Source organism: Gopherus flavomarginatus, chromosome 17, assembly GCF_025201925.1.
Source record: "Gopherus flavomarginatus isolate rGopFla2 chromosome 17, rGopFla2.mat.asm, whole genome shotgun sequence".
NCBI lineage: Eukaryota > Metazoa > Chordata > Testudines > Testudinidae > Gopherus > Gopherus flavomarginatus.
In genome coordinates this window covers 26,175,865-26,200,261 of record NC_066633.1, presented here as the reverse complement: position 1 = coordinate 26,200,261, position 24,397 = coordinate 26,175,865, and the positions used below count along the sequence as shown (strand labels likewise).

The window sequence follows — 24,397 nt, the reverse complement described above, 5'->3', positions numbered from 1 at the left end:
TTTTAAATTCTGCAAATTTTATTTGTCAATAAATAAATGTGGAGGCTCTAGCATGGTAGAGGGGAGCAGAGGCTCCTGGCTGCACAGAGGTGGGATATCACCCTGCAGTCCCCTCTCTCCTCCAGGGAAACAGACTTGGTGGTGAGGCTGCATCTCTCTGCCGCCTACTCCAGGAGCCCCCAAAAGACTCCCCAGAAGTGCATGACCACTCCTGTGGCTTCCCTCTCAGACAGTCAGATCAGCTGGCCCCGGGCGATTTGAAAGGGCCTGGGGGCTCCTGCCATTACTACCTGCAGCACAGTGGGGCTAAAGCAGATTCCTGCCCACCCTCGCTCTGCACGGCGCACCACTCCCAGAAGCATCTGGCACGTTCCTGTGGGGTGCACCTCTCACATGCTGCCCCTGTCCCAAGCGCCAACTCTGCCATTGGAACTGCGGCAATGGGAGCTGCAGGGGTGGTGCCTGTGGGCAGTGGTCCCAGGAGATCCCCCTCGGCCTCCTTCATGTAGAAGTTGCTGCCAGATGTGGGTGCGGGTCACTTTCAGGAGCTGCCACACCCCAACACTCTGCCCTAGCCCACACCCTGCACCCTGCACGTACCCAAACTCCCTCCCTGAGTCTGCCACTGCCCCTCCTGCACCCCAACCTGCTGCTCCAGCCCAGAACCTGCACCTCATGTACCCTAACTCCCTCCCAGAGCTTACACCCCCTCCTGCACCTAAACTCCCTCCCAGAACTTGCCACCGCCTCCCCTACCCATCCCAGAACCTGCACCTCATGTACCCTAACTCCCTCCCACAGCCTTAGGCAGAGGTGGGGGGAGGGGGAGGGGCAGGGGCAGGACTTGGACCTGTTCTGGGCATCACCAAAAGTGATATAAACCTGGCAACCCTGAGCTGGAGCCCCAGTCACTGCACATCTCTCACCTTCCAGGAGGGGACTCTGTGGGGCAGGGCTCTATGCCTTCCTTTAATCACCCTGGAAGGGTAAGAGAATTTGTTCTTCTTTTCTGTGCAGAGAACATGCAGGGAGCACCCAAGCTAACGGAGGATGGTTTCGATCCAGCAATCTCTGGGTTATGGGCCCAGCACGCTCCCCCTGCACCACTCTGCTATTGGGGTAGGGGTTTCCTGCAGGATCTATTCCCAGTGCAGCTCCCAAGCTGTGCCCCGGCGAGCTGTGCCCCCAGGATTTAGAGGCTTTAGAGGCAGGTGATTGACACGTGCTGGGTCCCAGCTCCAGCGCTGAACTGACACGTGCTCGCAGCATTCCCGTTTTGCAACTAGCTGCAGTTTCTGCTGCATAAAGAAACCATCATTACACCGGCAGGGCCTGGGACGGCGGGGACGCACGTGGGGCGGGGACACGCTCCTGCGGGGGGGTCAGGGCTGGGGGGATGGTTATTACGTGGGGGTCCCAAGCCCCCCCAGCTCTGCCGCTCCCCGGGAAAAGGCGGGGGGGGTCTGAGAGGCACCGGCTGGGAGAGGACGCGGGGCCAGTGGAAAGGATGAGCGGTGGGCGGAAGCTCAGGCTGGCCCCGGGGACCCCCCTTCCCTGGGCTGGAGAGGGGAAGCGCCCCCGAGGCAGGCTGGGAGATGTAGTTCCTGACTCTCCCTGGACCGGAAGTGACATCGGCGGGAGGCGGAGCCGTGCTACGAAGGAGCGTTGGGCAATCCGGCTCTGCCTGGCTCGCGGGGCCGTTGGAGCCTCTCCCGGGGCCGGAGAAGGGTTTGTGCCGTTGGGGCTCTGGGCATGCGCAGATCGCGGCGGGAGAGACCTTCATTAACCCCCTCGTGCCCGGCCCGGGCCCTGCCCCGCTGGAGCCGCCCTGGGGCCACCCCGGGCTCTGCGCGCCCCGCTGCGGAGCTGCAGCCTCCAGGTCCCGGAGCGAGCCCCGGGGCCGGGGCCGGGGCCGGGCGGTGACTCTGCCCCAGTGTCCGGGGAGGGGGGGACCCGGCATCTCGCAGCGCCGGGATCTGCTCCGGGGGCAGCGCCCGCGGGGGGCTCGGAGCTGCTGTCCCCGCAGGAGCCCAGCGCCCCCCGGGCCCGGCCAGGCTCTGCCTTCGGGCCCGACGGGGGGTGCTGGGGGGAGGGGCCCAGTCCCACTGGGGTCCCTGCATGGGGCCGGGTGGGGACTGGGGGGGGTGAGACCGAGCTGGGGGGCTGGGAAAGGGGCGGGTGGGAAATGTCTGTGCAGCCCGGACATGGCCGGGGGGCGAGGGGAGAAGAGCAGGTGACCCCCCGAGGAGCGGGGAGAGAAAGTGGGGGGCTGAGATCCCCTCGGATTTACCACTGCCCCCTCCCGTGGGGACCCCCCCTCCTCTCCCATCCTGCCCCCTTTCTCCCTAGAGAGCAACGAGCAACACCCAGGGTGACCCCCCCTTCCCTCAAATCCCTGAGAAGTTCCCTGTTCCCCTCCCCCGATTGTGCCCCATTTTCTCTCGATTTTGCCAGTGTCCAGCTCTCATTGTGGCTGGTGGGGGTTTGAGGGGTATCTGGGATCCCTGGCCAGGGATTCTGCGGACTGGGTGCCAGGGAATATCTGGTGAGACCCTGGCTGGGTTTGTGGGGGTGTCTGGGGACCCTGGCTGGGAGTCTGGGCTCTGGGTACTGGGGGGTGTCTGGGGGCTGCTGCTAACCATGATCCTTCTCCCTGATCAGTTTGTGCCAGAATCCTGACTGCAAGCACTGCCAGGCAGCCCCCGGCCAGACCCAGTTACTGTGATAACTTTCTATCCACTTGTCAAACACTGTGAGGTGAAATCACTGATTTTTCTTTTCTCCTCTCTTGAAAACTGCAGGAACTTTCTGTTCCATTGGGAATATTCATTCCCTCCCTCCCAGCCCTTATCCTAGATCTAAGGGGTGAGGGAGGTGGGAAGGGGGTCAGCACTGCCACATGATGGTCTCTTCCACAGCGTTCTGGACTAATTCTTTTTGAAATCTGGTTTCATTGAGACCAATTTTCTGTATCCAAAGAAGTGAAAGCTCATGCTGAAATAAATTTGTTAGTCTCTAAGGTGCCACAAGTATTCCTGTTCTTTTTGCGGATACAGACTAACACGGCTGCTACTCTGAACATTGAGACCAATGTTACTCCAGAGTCACTGTATGGAAACACAAGGAGTGACTCCAGATGGACAGTGGGGCAAATGAGATCAGCAATTCTCCCTGTGAGGAGGAGCTCTCATTAGCTGCTCTCCCCAGAGAGCTAAAGGAGGAAAGCTGCTCAGATGCTCTGTCCTCCTCTGCTCAGGATATTGGGGTTCAACTTTCTGGGTCAGACGCTGCAGCCTCCATTGTGATCTGGGAGACCAGGCTTAGCAGCTGCTGCTCCCCCAGCGGGGTTCTGTGCTGGGAAGTGACTTTAATTAAAGTTTCTTTTCTGCCCAGCCAACGTGATGACTTTCTCCAGCTCGTACTAGCCCCTTGTGGGAGACGTGGGCCCTGTTAATACAAATTCTACCACAGACTCCAGGTAACTGAAAGACCTCAGGGAAAGTGCTGGGGTCTGGCAAGAAAGTGACTCTGCACAAACAGTCCTTCCTCATTTCTCCTCCCATTAGCAATTGCCAGGAGCAAATCCAGCCATGGGAGAGCAAAGCCCCCAGGAATGGGACGTTCCCAACCAGAGGGGCAGGGAGAGAGGACAGGGGAAGGAGAGACTGAAAGGGGCAGTGAGAGAAATGAATTGGGGGGAGAGATTTCCAGCTCTCTAGTCCACCCAGACACATGTATTGCTGCATCCCTGGGCAGAACCACTTTCCAGTGAACAAAACAAGGATCAGAGAGAGGAAAAGCCAGTTCCTGATTCCATATTCCCCTGCTGGGGTGTGGCTGCGGTGGGGTCAGTGTCCGAGGGAATCCCCCACAGTGACTCCTTTGGTTCTGCTCTTTTCTAGCCTTGTGTTCAGAGACTTTGTTATGGGGTGAGGGGAGGGAGAAGGGAGATTAAAAATGTCTCTGTGGGCTTAGCCTGGCAGCAGGGGCCAGGTCTACAGTGTAATAACATGCTTGATCTCTTTCCCAGCATGGCAGAATCTAGGATGTCTGTCTGCAGGGAAGGGCCTGGGAGAATCATCTTGTGAAATTAACTAAAGCCTGTTCTGAAACCCCCACAACTGCCCTTCTCCCCCAGACAGGCTGGAGAATGACGTCCATGTTTCGCTCCAGCTCATCCCATCCTCCCATGGGAGAGGGAAGAGAAATGGGTGCAGAGGAGCCTGTTAAGGTAGGGATTATTGGGAGGTTGCTGGTGGGTTCCTGCAGGGCGGGAGAGGGACAGCAAATACACCAGAGATGCGAAGATTTGCACAGTCTGGTTTGGAGGTTGGAGTGGGGCAGGAAATGCACAGGGTGGGGAAGGAAGGAGGACAGCTTGAGATAAACCTGCTGGGAGTTGTTTATTAAGTGGCCTAGATTCTAGGAACAGACCCATGAGATTAGGTGGTGGAAATACCCTAATCTGTGAAACCAAGAATAACCCACCTACATGGAGCTAGTCAACCTGACCAGACTCCCAGTGCTGGAGCCTGACCTGACTGACCAGCGGCTGCTGTGAGATATGAAGGAGGCACCCACCAGTGAGGTTTAGGGGAGCTGCCCCGCCCTTCATATCCAGCTCCTCACGATGAGAAGGTTATTGGGCTTCCTACCAGGGAGCTTTCCCTGGACCCTGCTAGGGGATCCATCTCCTGTATCGTTCTGTGGCTAGTAGGGGGGTTATGGATCTGCTGGGAGAGACAAGGGGCTCTCTCTTGGTCCCCTTAACCTGGTGTTTCCAGGATGCTCTTTGCAGGGTGGGGGTGGGACTCTGTTGACTGTGATTGGCTGCTGTCCCCCATGAATAGTGGGGCTGAGAGTGGGACATCAGGTACAGAGTGTTGGACTCTTGCTTTTTCAGGGGCCGGTGACCTTTGAGGAGGTGGCTGTGTATTTCACCAGGGAAGAGTGGGCTCTGCTGGACCCCACTGAGAGAGCCCTCTACAGGGATGTCATGCAGGAGAACTATGAGAATGTGACCTCGTTGGGTAAGGATTCCCGTCCCCTCTGTTCTTGGAATAGGAAATGAAGAGATAAGGTTCATGCCAACCCCACAATGCCACTTCTACTCTGCCCTGTTTCAGCATCACCCCAATATGCCAGTGACACACACGCACTGCCACAGGCCCTTCCCTGCTGCAGCACGCTTTGGGAACAGAGCACAGGAGCCATATCGCACGGTGTCAAATAGCTCCTGTTTGCTCAAGTGAACTTCTTTGAGATGGGACGACCATATCTGCACGGAGTATTTGAGATAAGGGCATACCATGGATTTATATAGAGGCAATAGGAGATTTTCTGTCTTATTATCTATCCCCTTCTTAATGATTCCCAACATTCTGTTCACTTTTTTTACTGCTGCTGCAGATTGAGTGGATGTTTGCAGAGAACTATCCACAGTGACTCCAAGATCTCTCTCTTGAGTGGAAACAGCTAATTTAGACCCCATCATTCTGTATGTGTAGTTGGGATTATATGTTTTCCAATGGGCTGCAGTATGTGTTATCCTGATGTCTAGTACTGCTGAGATCCTGAATTCAGTGATATCCCTGCCCTTCCTGTTCCCTTTCTCCACCGAACCCCACCAGCCCATGGTTACTGTTCCCAGCTTCCCCAAGACTCTCTCATTGTCTCTGTCTCTGGACCTCTCTGTCAGCAAGAAGCAGTACCAGGGAGACTTGCCCTCTCTCTGGAGTCTTTGATTTCTGGGACATAGATTTACTTTCTCTGTGTTTTAGGAGACACTTTGAAATTGAGTGTCTGTGACATTAAGCACAGTGCAATCTGGACTGTTGAACAGCTGTGTCCCTTCAGTTCCCAAGCTGGGGTGCCTTTTCCACGGCTCTTCTGTGACAGCAGCCACTCCTGTGCAGTTCACACACAGTCTCCAGCATGTAACTCACTCCCAGCTACACAGTTTTGAGTGCTGCTAGTCAGTGACTCACAAATTACAGTACCTCACAGGAGAACCCCAGAAAATTCTCTGCTCCCCGACTTTCCCCAGAAATGTGCATCTTTCCCTGTCCAGCTCACTCCTGAACAACGCAAGCTCATATGAAGTCTGTCATTTCATCAGTGGAAAATGACATGTGCCAGCCTTGTTATCCCAGATGGAGTTTCCAACACACTTTAATACAAACACACTGGTTAGATAAAGAATAAAACAAGATTGTTAACTATCAAAAAAAATATTTTAAGATACAGATAATGAGGCATAGAGCTCAGAATTGTTTACAAAAGAAATGCAAGATAAAACACAAACTAATGTCTAAGTTAACAAGCTGAAACGGATTCAAGGCAAATGTTTCTCTCACCCTGTGCTGAGACAGGCTGATTTTCCTTTCACCAGGTCTCGGCCTAACCCACCCCTGCCGCCCACATTCAGCTCTTCAGGAGTTAAGTATCAGAGGGGTAGCCGTGTTAGTCTGGATCTGTAAAAGCAGCAAAGAATCCTGTGGCACCTTATAGACTAACAGACGTTTTGGAGCATGAGCTTTCGTGGGTGAATACCCACTTCCTCAGATGCATGTAGTGGAAATTTCCAGGGGCAGGTATATATATGCTAGCAAGCAAGCTAGAGATAACGAGGTCAGTTCAATCAGGGAGGATGGGGCCCTGTTCTAGCAGTTGAGGTGTGAAAACCAAGAGAGGAGAAACTGGTTCTGTAGTTGGCAAGCCATTCACAGTTATCTCTAGCTTGCTTGCTAGCATATATATACCTGCCCCTGGAAATTTCCACTACATGCATCTGAGGAAGTGGGTCTGTTAGTCTATAAGGTGCCACAGGATTCTTTGCTGCTTCTTCAGGAGTTGTCAGGAGCAGAGGGAAAGGGCAGAGAGAGAGAGAGAGAGAGACTCAAGCATTTTCCTCACCTCTTTTTAGAATTCAGTCCTTTGTACTAGAAACCACTTCAGTTCTCAGCTCAGTCATGGTGACAGGCTGTCTGTTGGAGATATGAGAATTGTGCGGGAAAGTCTACAGAAAGAGCTTTGGAGCTTTGGTCAAGCTAGTAGGCGTAAAGTATTAGCTGAGCTTGTTTCTCTGTGTAAAGGGCAGAGAAAGGCAAAGTGGAATGGAAAATCCCCCAAATTGGGGAACAATGGCTCTGTGTGCCGAAGGGGCCTAAGCAGGTGAAGTGGAAAGTCCCCAAACACACTGATTTGCAATAACCGAGATTGTGAAACATAACCACAGTGGAAGTGTTAGAAAAGTCAAACCACAAACTAGACTAGGAATAACAATAACAGGAACAGCCAAATATGGAAAACTGATTGTTCAGCTTGCTTTTGACCTGCATTATATTTTGCAATATATTCCAAATAAGGTAATTAATGTGCAACCTATGTGTCACTATTTGTGGTTTTAAGCTTTAAAAGGCTTGTGTGATTTTTAGCTCAGGGGGAGAGGATTCCAATAGCTGTCGCCCCCTGCGCGCTTGTAAACAAGAAAAGAGCCTCAGGCTGAGCTGATTCAAAATCAATCCTGTGGTCGTTTTCCACAACAGCTTCAAGAGGTCCCTGTGATGGAATGTAAATGTCTTCTTCACACCTTCCCCCTGCAGGAGAATGGCTGTTTGACCAGCTGTTTGCCTTGCTGTCTCTGAGGAACTGGTCTGTGAGTGTTCCCCAGAACTGTTAAATTTTTCAGTAATATCATACTGTAAAATCTCATAACTTTACATACAGTGTTACTACACATTTTAAACAGGAGGATAATATTCAGTAGGTTATGGGTTTTCAAATGATACCTCACAAGCCATACTGTGTACAAAATTGATCATAATTTTCTAGAAGAGTGAACACAGGGGTATAGACTGACACAGTGTCTGTGTGTGTGTTCCCAGCAGATATGTGGGTATTTCAATCCCTCTAAGCATAGTGTTCAGCATCTTCATGGACCTGGGGAACTGGTCCTGGGAATTCACTGGTTTACCAAGTGTGACACTCTATGGAATTGTGAGACACTTTGGTATTAATAATAAAATAATAAAATCTGATAAAATTGCAATGAATCATGCTAGATATGCCATGTAAGGTGTCAGTGAAAATGTTATGATTTTCCAAGTATGATCATTTTGTTTTTATCTTTCTATCACCTTTGTATTGTGAGTTATAGATATGTAGGGTATATCTGTATTTCCAGACTTGTGCAGTGTTTCTGGGTGACACCTCCAGACATATTGGCATCAACACTGCCTAGCCTGTTTGATGGCCCATTGAGGATCATCAGCTGTACAATGAGCCCATGGAAAGGACCAAGGGGATACACCTATTGAGTCAGCAAGACATTCCCGCGTAAGCCTGTGTAATGAGACCTCCAAGGCTTTCCCATGCCATGTGCTGTGAATCTTGTGTTTGGAACACAGGAAGAACAAGCCACATAGCAAAAGGAATATAAACCGGAGCTGCATCATCTCCATTTTGTCGTCAATCCCCCTTCCTGCCTCTGGAGCAACTTCTCTACAACCTAAACCCTGGAACAAAGGACTGAATGACCCATCCAAGCTGTGGATGTGTTCCAGACAGACTTTCACACTGGCAACTCACTAATACTGCTAAGAACCTGATTTGTCCATTCTGGAATGATCTTATTTTGTTTAAACCTTTAGTTTAGATGCTAAAGGATTGGCTGGCAGTGTGGTATTTTCAGTAAGATCCAAACCTATACTGACCTGGTAACATGGCTGACCTTTGGGGTCAAAAGATCCTTTTGTTTATGCGAGCAGTTTTTAAATAACCTTTCACTGTGCTGAATCTAGGTGCTGATTGGGAGTCAGAGAACTGGGATGCAATAAAGGGGGCTGTGTGATTTCTTTTTTCAGCTTCTCGATAACCCATGTGGGTGATCTCTTTTTCAGCCTGCCTTGATCTTGGCATTTTCAGTGAGAACTGCCTCTGGCCCGCCAGGTCACACTAAGCACTGAAGTTAACTAAACGGAATGTTTTTTATGACCAAGTCTTATGAAATCAATTGAACTCCTTTGTTTTCTTTCATCTGAGCAGGGTTTCTAGTTTTCTAACATGATGTGATCTCCCAGCTGGAACAAGGGGAAGAGCCATGGGTCCCAGACCTCCAGGGCTCTGAGGAAAGAGAGATCCTGAGAGCTCCCCGCACAGGTGAGAAAACATTAAACCAACTCAGAATCTGTAAGTGCCTAAAGGAAACATCTGGTATGCCCAACAAAGCCCTTGGGAGGTCTCTCAGTTCATTATAGTCCCTAGCAGGGGTCGTATCCTCAGGGTAAATAAAGCTTATGGCTTCCTGTAGATCCTAGCAGACACCAGGCATTAGCTTCCTCCCTTCCCCCTGCATATTTGGATGGGATGTGAAGGCTGAATTCATCCCCCTCCTCTGTCCTATTTAGGGGAAGAGTTTGGGGGTGTTCAGTTCCTGATTTTTATTTGACCTGTCTTCAGCACTTGTTTTGGTTTCGTCTTCCCCTTTCCATCCCTGTTTGAGGTTTCTGTCTCTATCACAGCAGGTGATGCAATGGCATGTGAGAAAGAGGAGCAGAATTCTCTGAAGGAAAATGTTGAGCAAATGGATAAACACAGAGCATTATCGCAAAGATCGAAAAGGAATGTGTCCAGGAGTAATGAGCAGGGAAACTCCTTTGAGATTCAGCACAGACCAGAAAGAGAGCAAGGAAACCAGCCAGGGGAGAAATTGGATAAATGTATTTCCTTTTGGGGAACTCAGAAGGTCCTCATGGAAACCACAACACAACAGGAAATCCTTAGGCGAAAGAGAAAAAATACATGCACTGAGTGTGAGAAAAACTTCATTCACAGATCAAGACTTTCTGTTCATCTGAGAATCCACACAGGGGAGAGGCCCTACGAATGCCGTGAGTGTGGGAAAACCTTCTCTCAAATATCAACCCTTTCTGTGCATCAGAGAATCCACACAGATGAGAGGCCCTATGAATGCAGTGAGTGTAGGAAAAGCTTCACTCACAGATCAGCCCTTTCTAGACATCAGAGGATCCACACAAGTGGAAGACCCTATGAATGCAGTGAGTGTGGGAAGACCTTCAGTCGCAGCTCAAACCCTATTACCCATCAAAGAATTCACACAGGGGACAGGCCCTATGTATGCAGTGATTGTGGGAAAACCTTCAATCGCAGCTCGCACCTTATTAGTCATCAAACAATCCACACAGGGGACAGGTCCTATGTATGCAGTGAGTGTGGGAAAACCTTCACTCAGAGATCAGCCCTTTCTGTTCATCAGAGAATCCACACAGGGGACAGGCCCTACGAATGCCGTGAGTGTAGGAAAAGCTTCACCCACAGATCAGCCCTTTGTAGACATCAGAGGATCCACACAGGTGAAAGACCCTATGAATGCAGTGAGTGTGGGAAGACCTTCAGCCGCAGCTCAAACCTTATTACCCATCAAAAAATTCACACAGGGGACAGGCCCTATGTATGCAGTGATTGTGGGAAAACCTTCACTCATAGATCAGCCCTTTCTGTTCATCAGAGAATCCACACAGATGAGAGGCCCTATGAATGCCATAAGTGTAGGAAAAGTTTCACTCACAGATCAGCCCTTTCTAGACATCAGAGGATCCACACAAGTGAAAGACCCTATGAATGCCGTGAGTGTGGGAAAACCTTCAATCGCAGCTCACACCTTATTACCCATCAAAGAATTCACACAGGGGAGAGGCCCTATAAATGCTGTGAGTGTGGAAAATGTTTCACTAAGAGTTCAGTCCTTTCTGAGCATCAGAGAATCCACACGGGGGACAGGCCCTATGAATGCAGTGAGTGTGGGAAAACCTTCTCTTGGCACTCAGCCCATGTTAGCCATCAGAGAATCTGCAAGGGAGAGCAACATTGTAAAAATCTCTAGGGCTATCAATACTTTTTCTTTAATACTTTTCCTAATTCCCACATAGTAACTTTTAAAGCTCTTTGATCTGTGTGCAGCACCATTATCCTCAGCTTGTCCAGATGAGTGGCCCATTTTTGCCTTTTGCAGTTCGCCTTCTTTTGAGATGGACCTATTTGTCCTTTCTATTGTCCCAAAAGTAATTTGAGTGTGCCCTTCCTATGAGGAACCAGGGCGTGTCACATTTATACCTTTCCTCCTATTGCAAAGTTATTGTTAGAGTCACCAGTGATACCGATTGTATCATTGCCAGTTGTTCTCACGTTGCTCTGGGTTGTGCTGAAGAGCAGTTATGTTGGGAATTTTTCAAATTAGATGTAAATGAAGAGGAGCTGGGGCAGGAAAAAAGTATAATTTCTGCTTCTGTGACACTGGAAGGAGATGGAGTGACTCAAAGATTCCCTCCTTCCCCTTCACTGCAGAACTTTTATCTTTTGCCTGAGCCATGCAGAGTTTATCTTCATCACATTCTATCCATCCACTTCTCAAAGTGTCATGTGATGAAGCATTCTCCATTGTCTGTGCTTGTAGATGATGTTTTGACTTCTTTAATCCTATATCAGAGTCGCAATGACTGGAGATGAAAGTGTCAAAGGACCTGGGAGGAGAATTCAAATGGATCCCAAATACAGTGTGATCATTTAGAGTTTAAATCCCAGGTTCCATCTATCGTAAAGTCACTTCTGGCAAGAGGGCTGTTTTTCCCTCATTATGGGACTCCTAGGATACTAAAAAAATTGTAAATAACGTAACTGACAGGGCTGAGTGAAGCAGGTTTGAATGGATCAGAGGACAATGTGGTGGGAGAATCTCTTGTCCCAGTTCTGAATAATCAGATGTAACCTGCTCTGGAATTTCACTTGACACTTTCTTTGTAATGTATTCTCTCTCTGTGATGTGGGTTTCTATCTTTCCTGAAGGCTGTTTGGTCACCCAATTGGATATTAGTTCAGTTTGATAGGATGTAGCTCAGATTTATGGAAGAATTGAAGACAATGACCCTTTGCTATAGTCCTCATTTATGATTTCAGCTTTGCTTTTTACCCATCCCTCCATGATGACATGGAAAAAGTTGAAGTGCAGTTCTATCAACAGGAGAGAACTCTCTAATTTACGGGACAGGCTAACGAAGAAATAGCAGTGTGATGGTGCGCGGCCGGGGCTCGACCCTCCCTGGGGAGGAGGGGAGCCACACCACCTCGCTACGTGTCTTCTGAGGACCTCTGCCCTCGAGGTTGAGCGGTCAACAGTTTGGGCAGCTCGGGCCCTGTAGGCAGGACCGAACACAGGCACAGTCAAAGGGGGCCCAGTCCTTGGTTCGGGCGGGGCACCAAACCCACAGTTACAATGGTTCAGACCCTTGTGACTCAGGGGCTGAGCAGTTATCAGTTCAGGCCACTCGGGCCCTGTAGACGGGACCGAGCAGTGGCCCAGTCAAAGGGAGCCCAGCCCTTGGTTCGGGCAGGGCACCAAACCCACAGTTACAATGGTTCAGACCCTTGTGACTCAGGGGCTGAGTGACAACCACCGTGGATGGCCTCCTCAGGCCAGGGGAGGGGGAATCTGCCACCCTTGAAGGTGGCAGGGGGAATGCAGGCCCTCCCACTCCACTGCGTTCCAGCCCGGGGCCCTAGCAGCGGTTAACGCCGTTACCGGTCAGTGGGGAATCCTGACCGAAACACACTGACATGGGTTCCGGCATACTTGCAGTCTGACTGGGGTCAGCTACCCCCGGGCTACTTCTTATCTCCCCTTCTGGTCCTACCTGATCGAGGCCATCAGTCCCTGGGAAGCTTAGTAGCATGGGCTCCTCCTGGCCAGGGCTGGGCGGTAGATCCAGTAGTACCTCAGGAAAGTCCGGCCAGGCCTGTTCCAGGGGTTCCTCGGGCTAGTAGCAGGGACGGGGCAGTTCCAGCAGCTACTCATCGTAGCGGGCGCGGGGCAGCTCGGGCAGCTCCTCGTCGTAGCGGGGAAGTTCTGGCCAGTCAGGGCAACGGCTCTGGGCCTCCGCAGCTTCCCAGTCAGGAGCACCCTCTAGCAGGTCTGCTCCCAACGGTGGCAGGGCTCCAACTGAGGGCTGAGGGCCTGCTTTTATACTTCCGGGGCGCCTCCTGACCCTCTGAGGGGCAGGACTACCGCTCAGTGGCCCCACCCCTTTTGGCATCTGACGGGGCTCGACCCTCCCTGGGGAGGAGGGGAGCCACACCGCCTCGCTACAAGCAGTGATTTAAAATCTCCACTCAGAAATGGTGAACAACAGCAGAACCCCAACTAACTGAAGGAAGTGCATATGATCACAGTGTATTTCAGTTGTTTAAGGCAATATTGTCTCCGATGATCTGGGAAGAGAATTCCATGGTAAGTAGTTTTGAACTAGGCAAAATGGCCATGTGTTTGGTTCCCAAAGCATTTGTAATCCAGGCTCTACAGAAGATCTCTCCTAGCTAATCCTATGCTATGGGAAATGCAGGCCTTCATGACACAGATGTTGAGGAAATAGAAGTGGAGTTTTTGTCGAATTTATCCTTTGTAGGCTCTAAAGATGTTTATAAAATAAAACCAGTATTGAAAATGTAATATCTTCAGAAAAAATAGCCTTTTTTTAATAGAATGTCCAGCTGTGGTAACTAACGAAGATTCTGATCCAGGCCTCTGTCCAGTCCCTTCCCTAGACCTGTGCCACTGAGTTAAAGAAAAGCTGGGCATGTTTCAGGAAGCCATTCCTCTTTAACACTGCTGAGATTTGAAGTGGTTTTGTAAAGGATTCTACTTCCGAGAAGTGTAACTTTACCCTATCCAAGACCAACGGTTTGGAAAGAGCTGAGGTTGAAAGAGTCCACACCCAGTTCTTGGTTTCCACCCCAGTAAAGGAAGCTATGGTAACCCAAGGAAAATTGTTTGTACAACTCCACTTCCTAGTTCAGTGTCACTGATTACACTTCCAAAGTATGCCAGGGTTAGACTGAGAACAGTCATCCTTCACTGTTTGGATGCAAAGAGAGAGTGCTTCATAGGGCATTCCTTCCTTGTGGATCCCAAACTGGCTGCCTCATTGGGTAACAAAGGCTTTTAGGCTGTAGAAATGATGGTAACCAATGAGGCAACAAATTTGGCAGCCTCCATTTTCAGACTTCTAGATACCCACATGTTGAGTCCTGATACTATGGTTTTGTGTCTGACGCTGTGGCTACACAATTAAGCTGATGTTGGCACAGCTGCACCAATGTAGCTGCGCTGTTGTAGCTCTGCTATTACAGGTGCTCTAAGCCAATGGGAGAGATTTCTCTCATCGGACTTGAGTATGCAGCCCCCGCAAGCAGCGGTGGCTTTGTTGGCAGGAGAAGCTCTCCCGCTCAAGTAGCACTATCTACACAGGGGGTTAGGGCTGTGTAACTACGTTGCTCAGCTGTGTGGATTTTTCACACCTCTAAGCAATATAGTTATCCCGATAAATGTCTTTAGTGTAGACCAGAGAGGTTTCTCTTGTGCTTTATGCATTTACATTACTTCTCTACCTCCTCCTACTTTGAAAGATTAAAAAGTGTGAAAAGAGAGGTATTTTTCTCCATGATGCAAATATTCCAACACAGAAGACCCCTTCTACCAACACATATGGCAGAAGATCCTGAGATATGTGAACTCGCAGAAGTGGTTGGGACCTACGTTGGGACAAACCACAATAAGAACCAGGGTTTAGTTGTTGGCAATGGGGATTAAAAGAAAACATATATGACAAGAATTTGTGATCTTTGAATATTGTGCTAGATCCAGGCCAGCTGGTATAGCAGCAGGCAGATAAACTGGCCACTGGATGAACAGTTTTCTGTCCCCTGACTGAGCAGAGAAGGGGCTGCTCCAGGCTGATGAGAACACCTGACTCTAATTAACCTGCAAAGAGTCAGGTGAGGTCATTCAGTTAATGTGACCACCTGACTCTAATTAAGGCCCTGCTGATACTATAAAAAGGGCTCACTCCAGTCAGACAGAGAAGAGCCAGGGGTGAGGAAGTGTGGCTGAAGGGCTGGTTACTGAAGACACCCTCAGACCATCAAGGGAGCCCTAAGGTAAGGGAGAAGCAGGAGAGCTGTGGGGAAGTGGCCCAGGGAAACACAGCAACTCTGGCAGTGAAAGGTTGGCTGCCAACAGCTGCTACCATTAGGGTCCCTGGGCCGGAACCCGGAGTAGAGGGTGGGCCCGGGTTCCCCCCAACCCACCACTACAGGAACATCTCCTGGGAGGGGAAGTCAGGCCCCTGTCAGGACAGGAGGCTGAACAGAGACTGTGGGAGTTCTCTCAGCAACCTCCTTGCAGGCCTATGGTGAAAAGGGGCTCAGTAGACTGTAACCCTGGCCCTAGAGAGAGAAGGGCTACGTGGAGGGTCACAGTGAGCCACTGAGGCTAGGATAAACTGCCTAGAAGTGCAGGACCCACGGGAGCAAGGTCAGAGCTCTGCCACAATATGTTCTTGTTACCAATTAAAATGAAATTATAGGTGAAGCTATTGATTAAAGAGTAAGAGACTGTGTGATAATCTGAATTATTTTGGAAAACTGAAAGTTGTCTTGTTTTTGTGTTTTGTTAGTCATACAGGAAATGATAGCTAATCTTAAAAAGTTAATTTGATTTAATTTACCCTGGTTCCTCAACTGTTGCTACAGCTCTAGTATTCATCAATCCAAAGACAGAGAAATGGAGAGTTCCAACTATTGTCCTTTTAGTATCTTATTGTTCCTCTCTCTGTTTTTTGTGCTGGCCTTTCTATTCTATCATTTTCTGCCTTTATTTAGTTGGTAACAGTTGGTTTCCATCACTCACATTTGTTTAAATCTCTATCTGTTAAGTTTTTTTTTTACTTGTTCGATAACTGTACTCAAGTGCTGTGTGAGATACAGTAGCAATGGTCCACAGTAAAACTAGTAACCTGGGATACTTGGGGAAGAGAGGATCTGGGATCTCACTGAGTATCTGGTGATCCAGGCTGGACCCCAGAGGGGGACACATTGAAGGAACTCAGGGGTTATGGTGGCTGCTGTAGCTCAGAGGAGGGTCCTTGAGTTCCAGCAGGCTGGTGAGTTTGGTCACTAACATCCAGCTGCCAAATGCAAAACTCTCTCTCTCTTCCTTGTGGCAAGGGGTAAGAAGGAGACACAGTCCTCAGTACCCTGAGAAAGGTAACAATGTGTCTCTATGTTGTTTCACTTGTCAAATTCACATAGGGAAAACTCCCGATAGCACAAAATTCTGCCCTATGAAATCATGGAACATATGCTCTTTGCTCTGTGAAAGCATGTAAAGAATCCAAGCGCTGGAGGACAGGGTTTGGGTCCAGAGTGAGCTAGACAAATTGGAGGATTGGGCCAAAAGAAATCAGAGGAGGTTCAACAAGGAGAAGTGCAGAGTCCTGCACTTAGGATGGAAGAATCCTATGCACTGCCACAGACTGGGGACTGACTGACTGAGTGAGGGGGGATTTGATAGCAGCCTTCAACTACCTGAAAGAGCAGCATTGTGGGCTTTCTCCCCCGCTTTTGCTGGGCTGGGCAGGCATCCTGGAGACCTTTCTAGAAGAGAATTGGGAACTAAGTTAGAAAAACCAATGTGAAAACCAGAACCTCAGGTTTAGACTCATTTATTTATTATAATAAAGCTTCCATTCTAGTGTCACAGTCAATACAACTGCTTCAGCCTGATAGTTGCCCAAAGGGAAACTTAACTTCTCTGCAAAGGGAGTGGAGAGAAAACACTTTTCAGAGGCCAAGAGAGACAAGGCGAGTGAGGGTAAGAGCTTGTAGAGGACCAACCTCTGTTGGTGAAAGAGACAAGCTTCGGAGCTAACCCAGCACCCTGCTTCAGTTCTGTGTAGCCTGAAAGGCCGTCTCTTTCATAAACAGCAGTTAGAACATAAGAACAGCCATACTGAGTCAGACCAGTTTATCTAGCCCACTGTCCAGCCTTCTGAAAATGACCAATGTCAGGCGCCCCAGAGGACCCCTGGGACCAACAGGGATACAACAACACTACAACCAAGGTTAAAAGTCAATGCACATGGGAGAAGCATCTTGTGTTTCATTCCTTACGTGCTAGTCCCATCGTGTTGCCATTTCCTTTTCTTCCTTTCTGTTAAAAGCTTTGGTGTTTTGCACAGAATCATTATTTCCCCAGGAGAGACCCAGGAGTGGTGGCTGCATTCCTGAACCAAATAGTCACTGGAAGGGGGTAGACAAAGGCCTTTAGCATGAGGCATCTGTCACTGTCAAAAGATCATCTCCCTCCTGCAGGTCACTGGCAGCCTGAATTTGTTCCTTATCCTCCCAGAGTCTGGGGGCTGGAATCAGCACTACCCAGCCCCTCCGTATGTAGCAGGAATAAACACAAGCCTTGTCTTTAAAACAAGCTGTCCGCTTCCTTCTGAGGGAAGATTTTTCTATGAGTGAAGTTGAGCTTCAGTTCCCCTCTCCTGGGGGCGGGGGGGCCAGCTCCCAGTGAGATCTGTTTTCACCTTTGCCCCCTTTCAGTCACTCTGGGATCCTAACTCTGCTCCCAGCTGTCAGGGAGCTTCCAGCCCATCCACCCTGCTCATTAACTCTATGGTGATATGTCACCCCCTTGCCAGCACACAGAGCCTGCAGCAAAGCTCCTCCTGCCAGATGTGTTGGTGGTATAGTGTTGTGCATAAGTTGAGCTGGGTTTGATTCCCAGCCAATGCAATAATGGCATCTCTCTTCTGTTATTTCCTTGTCTAGAAGTGGTTTAATTTCACTCATATTGTGTTACAATCACATTATCAATAGAATGAGACAATAAATGTGTCAAAATCCAGCAGGTCCTACAGGATGGAGGCATACAAGGAGCTGGAATGTGTCATCTGAGAAAGACAGAACACTTGGAAACCTGCATCTCCCATCCCCTGGCCTTCTGTGTTATGATTCCAGCTGTGTGAGCTGTTTGTATGATGTTCCTGCATGATGGGGAAATAAAGTTGAGAGGCAGTTTTTGCTCCTGCAGATTCCTTTGCTGTTACAAACAAAAGGGAGGCAAAATAAACATAAACCCCAAATTGTAATACAGATGGGGAAAGAGAAGATCACGGTTAAGCCAAACACTTCAAAATAAAAATTAATACTAAAAAGGGGAGGGGGACGAGATCAGGGCTGTGGAAATCCCCTTGATATTTGAATTCAAATTGTTAGAATCAAAATTCAGACTTGATACTGGAAAACCTGCAACTACCTGTGTCTGTGAACACCTGTGATGAGCAGGATCAAGTTGGGAGACTGTTCTGCTTCAATCATTTATTGTGTCTCTGTGTTCTGTCTCTTCTCCAATGTCTCTGCCTTTCTCCTCTTGCTCCCTCTCCCCTGTCCTTGCCCAGGAACTCACACTCTACGGCATTTAAGGAAAGCCAGATCTTCCATGTTCTGCACATGATCCTGTGTCAGAGGACGTGCGATCCAGGTCAGAACCAGTCACCAGAACAATATGACCCTTTATGGGCAACTTCTCTGCCTACTCTGCAATTTACACACACCCCCACTGCAGAGGGTGGGTTACAGCTCTGACTGAGAGGCCTCACAGCAAAAATTTCAGCCCAAAGACAAATTTGTGTGAAATGTTGAGAAGTGAAGAGCCCCCTTCCCCTCCCCCAAATCCCCAGGCCTCTAGTGTCACCCCCATGGCACCAGCAAGGGAATCCAGTGAGTTGGGGTTACAGAATACAAGGGGGGAGGCAGCAGGGAGAGGTGACAAGGAGTCTCTCTTTTTCCTTCTCTCGTCACTTTCTGTTCTTCTTTCCTTCCAGGAACTGCAGTCACAGCAGGGAGGGCTTTGTCTCATTGTAAGGGATCCATGTCTGTCATGGAGGTGCTGGAAGTGACAGATTCTGTGACTTCCTGCAACCTCCACGACTTCTGCAGTTGTCACAGTGGTTGATTCCAAGGACACCCAATTAACTGGCTCTGGGGACCGCCCAAGCAGCAGCCAATGCGGCTGGCCTTGGGGACCGCTTGACCAGCGGTTCCGAGGGCAGCAGGAGCAGCCACAGCTTGGTGGCCCCCGGCAGCACTTCTGGGGTGGCCGGAGCAGCAGCTGGCCCCCTGGGGCTCCCCACTGCCCCAGCAGCAGCTAGAGTGGCAGTGACTGTCAGGGCTTCTCCCCTGGTAGCTGGAGCTCATTAGCCATCAAATAAATCAAAACACTTCCAATTGCAAGTGGATTTAGCCCAGGACCCTGAGTCAGCAGCTGTTACACCCTCCACTGAGCTCTCTGGTCAGGTGTCCTAGTGCCGGGAGCCTCCTATTTAGATCCTAAAATAGCATTTTTGCACCAGGGGGGCTGAAATTTTGGACTGGACATTGTAGCTCCACCGTTATTTTATTGAATTGCTTCAAAACAGCAAGTGTAGAAAGTCTCCTAAGGGCCAGGCTCTCTGCCATGGGAACAGCTGCCCCTGCTCTCCAGGAGTCTGTGCGTTCCACACAGTAACATACAAACCTGCTCCAAACTGAAGGGGGGTCAGACACAGGGCCGGTGCAAGGAAGTTTTGCACTCAAGGCAAAACTTCCATCCTGCTCCCCCCCCCCCCAGCCCTGCGGCAGCTCCTCGCCTCCCCCTCCGCCCTGAGGAGCCCACCAGTGGCAGCTCCCTCCCTGCCATGAAGCACCCCCCTGCAGCAGCTTCCCCTGACTCCCGGAGCCGTGCTGCACCTTCTCACCCCAGCTCACCTCTGATCTGCCTCCTCCCCGGGCATGCCACCCCTGCTCTAATTCTCCTCCCAGGCTTGCGGCACCAAACAACTGATTGGTACTGCAAACCTGGGAGGTGGGAGAAGTGGAGCAGCAACTGTGCGCTTGGGGAAGAACAGTGTAAAAAAAAATTGGGGGCACTGCTTTTTGGCACCCCCAAATCTTGGCACCCTAGGCAACCGCCTAGTTTGCCTTAATAGTAGCACCGGCCCTGGTCAGATAGTGACGGTAACACAAATCTTCAGACTATTAACCCAAGTCCCTTCCTTTCTTTAACCCAGGACGTGCCAGTCAACTGTTAGCCATGGTGTTATCTTCATCTTCAAATACCTCTCAGGACATTGAACAGAGGGAGTGAAACCCTTCCCCCCTCCATGGCTCCCTGTTCAGGCGTTGTACCGTACCTGCCCGTGGACACTGTCCGGTTTTATACTCTTAGAGCTTTTTCTCTTCAAACCCCTTATCCCAATCTATGGGCCACTGCCGAATTTCAGAGTTTAGAATTTACTCTCATCACCCTCATATGGCACTTCCCATGTGAATTGGGCAAAGCAAGTGTGGGAACCTACACAGCTAATGAAAACCAGTGCTCTGGGTGAGGCCTGAACACACACCCACAGCTGTATTTCCCCCTGCATGTGCCACTATATGTCCTTAAGAGATAAACTTGGGCTGCAGATGGTTACATGTGTCTGTGCTTCACCACTTTGGCTGCTATGTGAAAGGCTGATGGTTCAAACCCAGCAGAGGCTGATGGGGTTTTGTTTTCTTTTAAGCAATGAGAATCCACTACATTTTAACAAGCAGCAAATCTCCTCTATTCTGGTCTAGCCCCATTTGACTCCTTCTGCCAGTCTTCTTCCTTCACCCTTAGTGTCTTTCCTTCCCCACTGGGGACATGCAGAGATGAACCCCAGTCAGCCTGTGTCACAGAGAGTCTGTATCTCCTAAGGAATGTGGGTGAAGGATTCCAGCTGAATTAACTCCTCTCACCTGGGTTTGAAACATTTGTTTCTTTCGAGCAGATAGTGGGAAATGGGACATTAATTCAGACCCAGGAGGCCAGGCAGAGACCTTCATGACCTTGATCTCCATGAAGGGAGAGAGGATCCCCAGGAAGGAAGAGAGCTTCCTTTAGAGTCAAGCTGGGGTCTCCTGGAAGTTGGAAAAGACCCTTGATCATTGAGGATTTCATGGGATCATACTCATAGACTCATAGACTTTAAGGTCAGAAGGGACCATTATGATCATGTAGTCTGACCTCCTGCACAAAACAGGCCACAGAACCCTACCCATCCACTTCTATAACAAACCCCTAACCTATATCTGAGTTATTGAAGTCTTCAAATTGTGGTTTGAAGACCTCAAGCTGCAGAGAAGTGCAGTGGAAGTGACCCATGCCCCACGCTGCAGAGGAAGGCGAAAAACCTCCAGGGCCTCTGCCAATCTGCCCCGGAGGAAAATTCCTTCCCGACCCCAAATATGGCGATCAGCTAAACCCTGAGCATGTGGGCAAGACTCACCAGCCAGCACTCAGGAAAGAATTCTCTGCAGTAACTCAGATCCCATTCCATCTAACATCCCATCACAGACCACTGGGCATACTTATCTGCTGATAATCAAAGATCAATTGCCAAAATTAATTGCCAAAATAAGGCTATTCCATCATACCATCCCTTCCATAAACTTATCAAGCTTAGTTTTAAAGCCAGATATGTCTTTTGCCCCCACTACTCCCCTTGGAAGGCTGTTCCAGAACTTCACTCCTCTAATGGTTAGAAACCTTCATCTAATTTCAAGTCTAAACTTCATAGTGTCCAGTTTATACCCATTTGTTCTTGTGTCCACATTGGTACTAAGCTTAAATAATTCCTCTCCCTCCCTCCAGTGGCTCCAGAGTCCTGGGTGTGGGGAGAGTGTCACTGCACAGTCTGAAATGGAAGGGAGGACCCTGGAAGAGAAGGGAGGAACAGAAAATGGAGAGGAAAATGGAGAGGAATGAAACAGAACAAACGCCTCTTCTCTCTCCCCTCCCCAACCCAGGAAGAAATGTTATCAAAGATGAAACTCCCCACCATGAATGGTAGAGTACACAGAGACATTCACCCCCTCTCACACAGCCCTTACTCTTTCACCCCTCTCAAACACACTCCAGTTCTTCTTCGAGTGATTGCTCATATCCATTCCAGTTAGGTGTGCGCGCCGCGCGTGCACGTTCGTCGGAAGATTTTTACCCTAGCAACTCCAGTGAGCCGGCAGGTTACCCCCTAGAGTGGCGCCGCCATGGCGCCTGATATATACCCCTGCTGGCCTGTCCGCTCCTCAGTTCCTTATTACCGCCATGTCGGTCATTGGAACTGTGGAGCGCAGCATAGCTGTCCTCCACGTCCCTAGCTCTCCATTGTATCGTTGTTCTACTAGTTGTATTTAGTTGTAGTTAGAGTATAGAATATTAGTTGATAGTTGTATTTACTTATTGTATATAGTTAGCGGGCTTGGGCTCTAGCCCTCCCCCGCGCCGGCCTCATGCCCAGTTCGCCGGGGTTCAAACAGTGCTCGGCCTGCAAGAAGCCGATGCCCACGAGCAATCCCCACGACTCCTGCTTAAAGTGCCTCGGGTAATCGCATATTTCCGAGAAGTGCCACATCTGCAAGGCATTTAAGCCAAGGACCAAGAAGGAGAGAGATCAGTGCTTAAAGATTCTCCTCATGGAAGCAGCGCTTAACCCTCCATCCTCAACACCGAGTGCCGGCTCTGCTCCGGCACTGGACCGTGCTGGGCCCGGGAAAACACCTCGGCACTGACCTTCCCCGGAACCAGGCCCCAACGCAAGACCTTCGATGTCCACCACTCCGGCCAAGCAGACTCAAATGCACCACCTGGCACCGACTACTGCCGCGGCACCGTTACCAGGGATTCCGTCGACTCCGGGCCCGGGGGGTCCGTCGAGTCCGGTCCCTCACAGCTCCCCCATAAGATCCGGGGTTGAGCTAATGGTCCCCTCGAAGCCTGAGATATTTTCCTCGGCTAGGAACCTGATAGCACTAACTGAGTCTACGCTGCCTCACCCCCAGTGCCTCCGGTGTGGGTTCTACAATATAAAGGCAAGCCTGTGGCCATGCGAGCGCCGTCTCTGGATTCACCGAGCAGGCACTGATCCCCATCGTGGTCCCGGCACCGTTCCCGGTCCCGTGGGCGGTCTCGATCAAGGCGCCGCTCGCAGTCCCGGCACTGCTCTCCGAGGCGGTACCGGTCGTACTCGCGGTGCCGGTCCCAATACTCCCGGCACTGCTCTGGCTCAAGCCATCACTACCAGCGCCGAGATTCGAGAAGCCGTTCCCAGCATCGGCGTTCTAGATCCCGGTCGACCTCCCGGCACCGCGCTGGTGGCAGGTCCCGGTCTCGATCCTGGCACCGCTATGACTCCCGGCACCGGTCCCCAGCACCAAGGAGGTCTCCGCCGTCTAGAGCGAGGGACCCCTATCAGTCCCGTTCAGCTCCTCCCTGGCTGTCCCGACAGCCGTCTGTCTCCTCCCAAGCAGACAGCGTGTACGCCATGGACACTGACAGGCCTACTGCTCTCTTCCATGATCCCCCCCCTCAGGAACATGGACCACAACAGTGGGCCTTCTGGACTCCCTGGGCCCTCAGCAGATTCCCTCGCATTCGACGGCAACTGAACACAGCTCCGGAGGCCACATTGTCTCGTCCTCCCCCTTCCGCTGCAGAGGAGGGGTTGTCTCACCATCAGGACCCTGATCTCCCTCCAGAGTTGGATGCAGTACTCCAGGCAGAGCCTCCTGCAGATCCACTCCTGCCGGGTGTTTCCTCATCATCCTCCCCGGATGAAGCAGTGGCTGGAACGACATCCACCAGCCCTCCTCCGCTTGACCTCAGGGCGCATCAGGACCTCGTCAGGCGCGTGGTGCAGAACATGAACTTACAGGCTGAGGAAGTCTCAGAAATTGAGGATCCAGTGGTGAGCATATTATCTGCCGATACACCCACTCAAGTCACCCTTCCTTTAATCCGCACCATTCAGGCCAATGCCAATACCATCTGATAATCACTGGCGTCCGTTCCCCCAGCTGCATGCGGAGTGGAGCGCAAATACATGGTGCCCTCGAAGGGGTACGAGTATCTATATGTTCCCCCCCCTCCCCGTGCTCCCTCATCGTACAATCTGTGAAGGAGAGGGAGCGCCATGGCCAACAAGCCCCGGCAGCAAAGTCTAAGGAAGTGAGGCGCATGGACCTGCTCGGCCAAAAGGTCTATTCTGCGGGCGCCCTCCAGCTTCGGGTGTCCAGTCAACAGGCTCTCCTTAGCCGCTACACTTACAACACCTGGGCGGCAGCGGAGAAATTTAAGGAGCTGCTTCCGCAAGATGCGCGTCAGGAATTCACTGCGATCCTTGAAGAGGGCAAGAAGGTAGCGAGAACTTCCCTACAAGCATCTCTGGACACCGCAGATTTGGCCGCCAGGACTCTAGCTTCTGGCGTTACCATGCGCCGCATTTCCTGGCAACAGGTCTCCGGCCTCCCTGTGGAGCTCCAGTACACCATCCAGGATCTCCCGTTTGAAGGCCAGGGCCTGTTCTCGGACAAGACTGACCCCAGGCTACAAAGCCTCAAAGACAATAGGGTCATTATGCGCTCACTGGGGATGCACACACCCATCACCCAGCGCAGACCCTTCCGGCTTCAACAACAATGC

At 50.6% G+C, this 24,397-nt stretch overlaps 2 protein-coding genes across 14 annotated transcripts in view; one reads left to right on the top strand and one right to left on the bottom strand.

The window, feature by feature from the left end:
- Nucleotides 1-558: 558 nt before the first annotated feature.
- LOC127036058 (zinc finger protein OZF-like) overlaps nt 559-24,397 on the bottom strand; it is a 167,822-nt gene continuing 143,983 nt past the window's right edge. For 2 of the 3 annotated variants that reach the window (XR_007770000.1, XR_007769999.1), the window contains one exon: nt 21,512-21,634. The gene's annotated coding sequence lies outside the window, so the exon portion shown is untranslated. Of the gene's footprint in view, nt 1,299-21,511; nt 21,635-24,397 lie in introns of those variants that run through there. The other variant, XR_007770001.1, reaches the window with a different exon arrangement.
- LOC127036062 (zinc finger protein OZF-like) lies at nt 1,691-13,519 on the top strand. Of its 11 annotated transcripts, none has more exons than XM_050926545.1 (6): nt 1,691-1,728; nt 2,662-3,478; nt 4,031-4,231; nt 4,904-5,030; nt 9,046-9,159; nt 9,522-13,519. In XM_050926545.1, exon 6 carries the CDS (start codon nt 9,533-9,535, stop codon nt 10,901-10,903), a length of 1,371 nt encoding a protein of 456 aa, XP_050782502.1. In that variant the 5' UTR covers nt 1,691-1,728; nt 2,662-3,478; nt 4,031-4,231; nt 4,904-5,030; nt 9,046-9,159; nt 9,522-9,532; the 3' UTR covers nt 10,904-13,519. The 11 variants fall into 11 exon arrangements, with proteins under 11 accessions (XP_050782502.1, XP_050782507.1, XP_050782501.1 ...); XM_050926544.1 differs by lacking the exon at nt 1,691-1,728 and having other exon boundaries at nt 2,245-2,757; nt 3,394-3,478; XM_050926547.1 differs by lacking the exon at nt 1,691-1,728 and adding an exon at nt 7,548-7,657 and having other exon boundaries at nt 2,245-3,478.

Coding starts and splice junctions, on each gene's coding strand:
- LOC127036062 (XM_050926545.1), top strand. CDS start 9,533: ATGGCATGTGAGAAAGAGGAGCAGAATTCTCTGAAGGAAAATGTTGAG.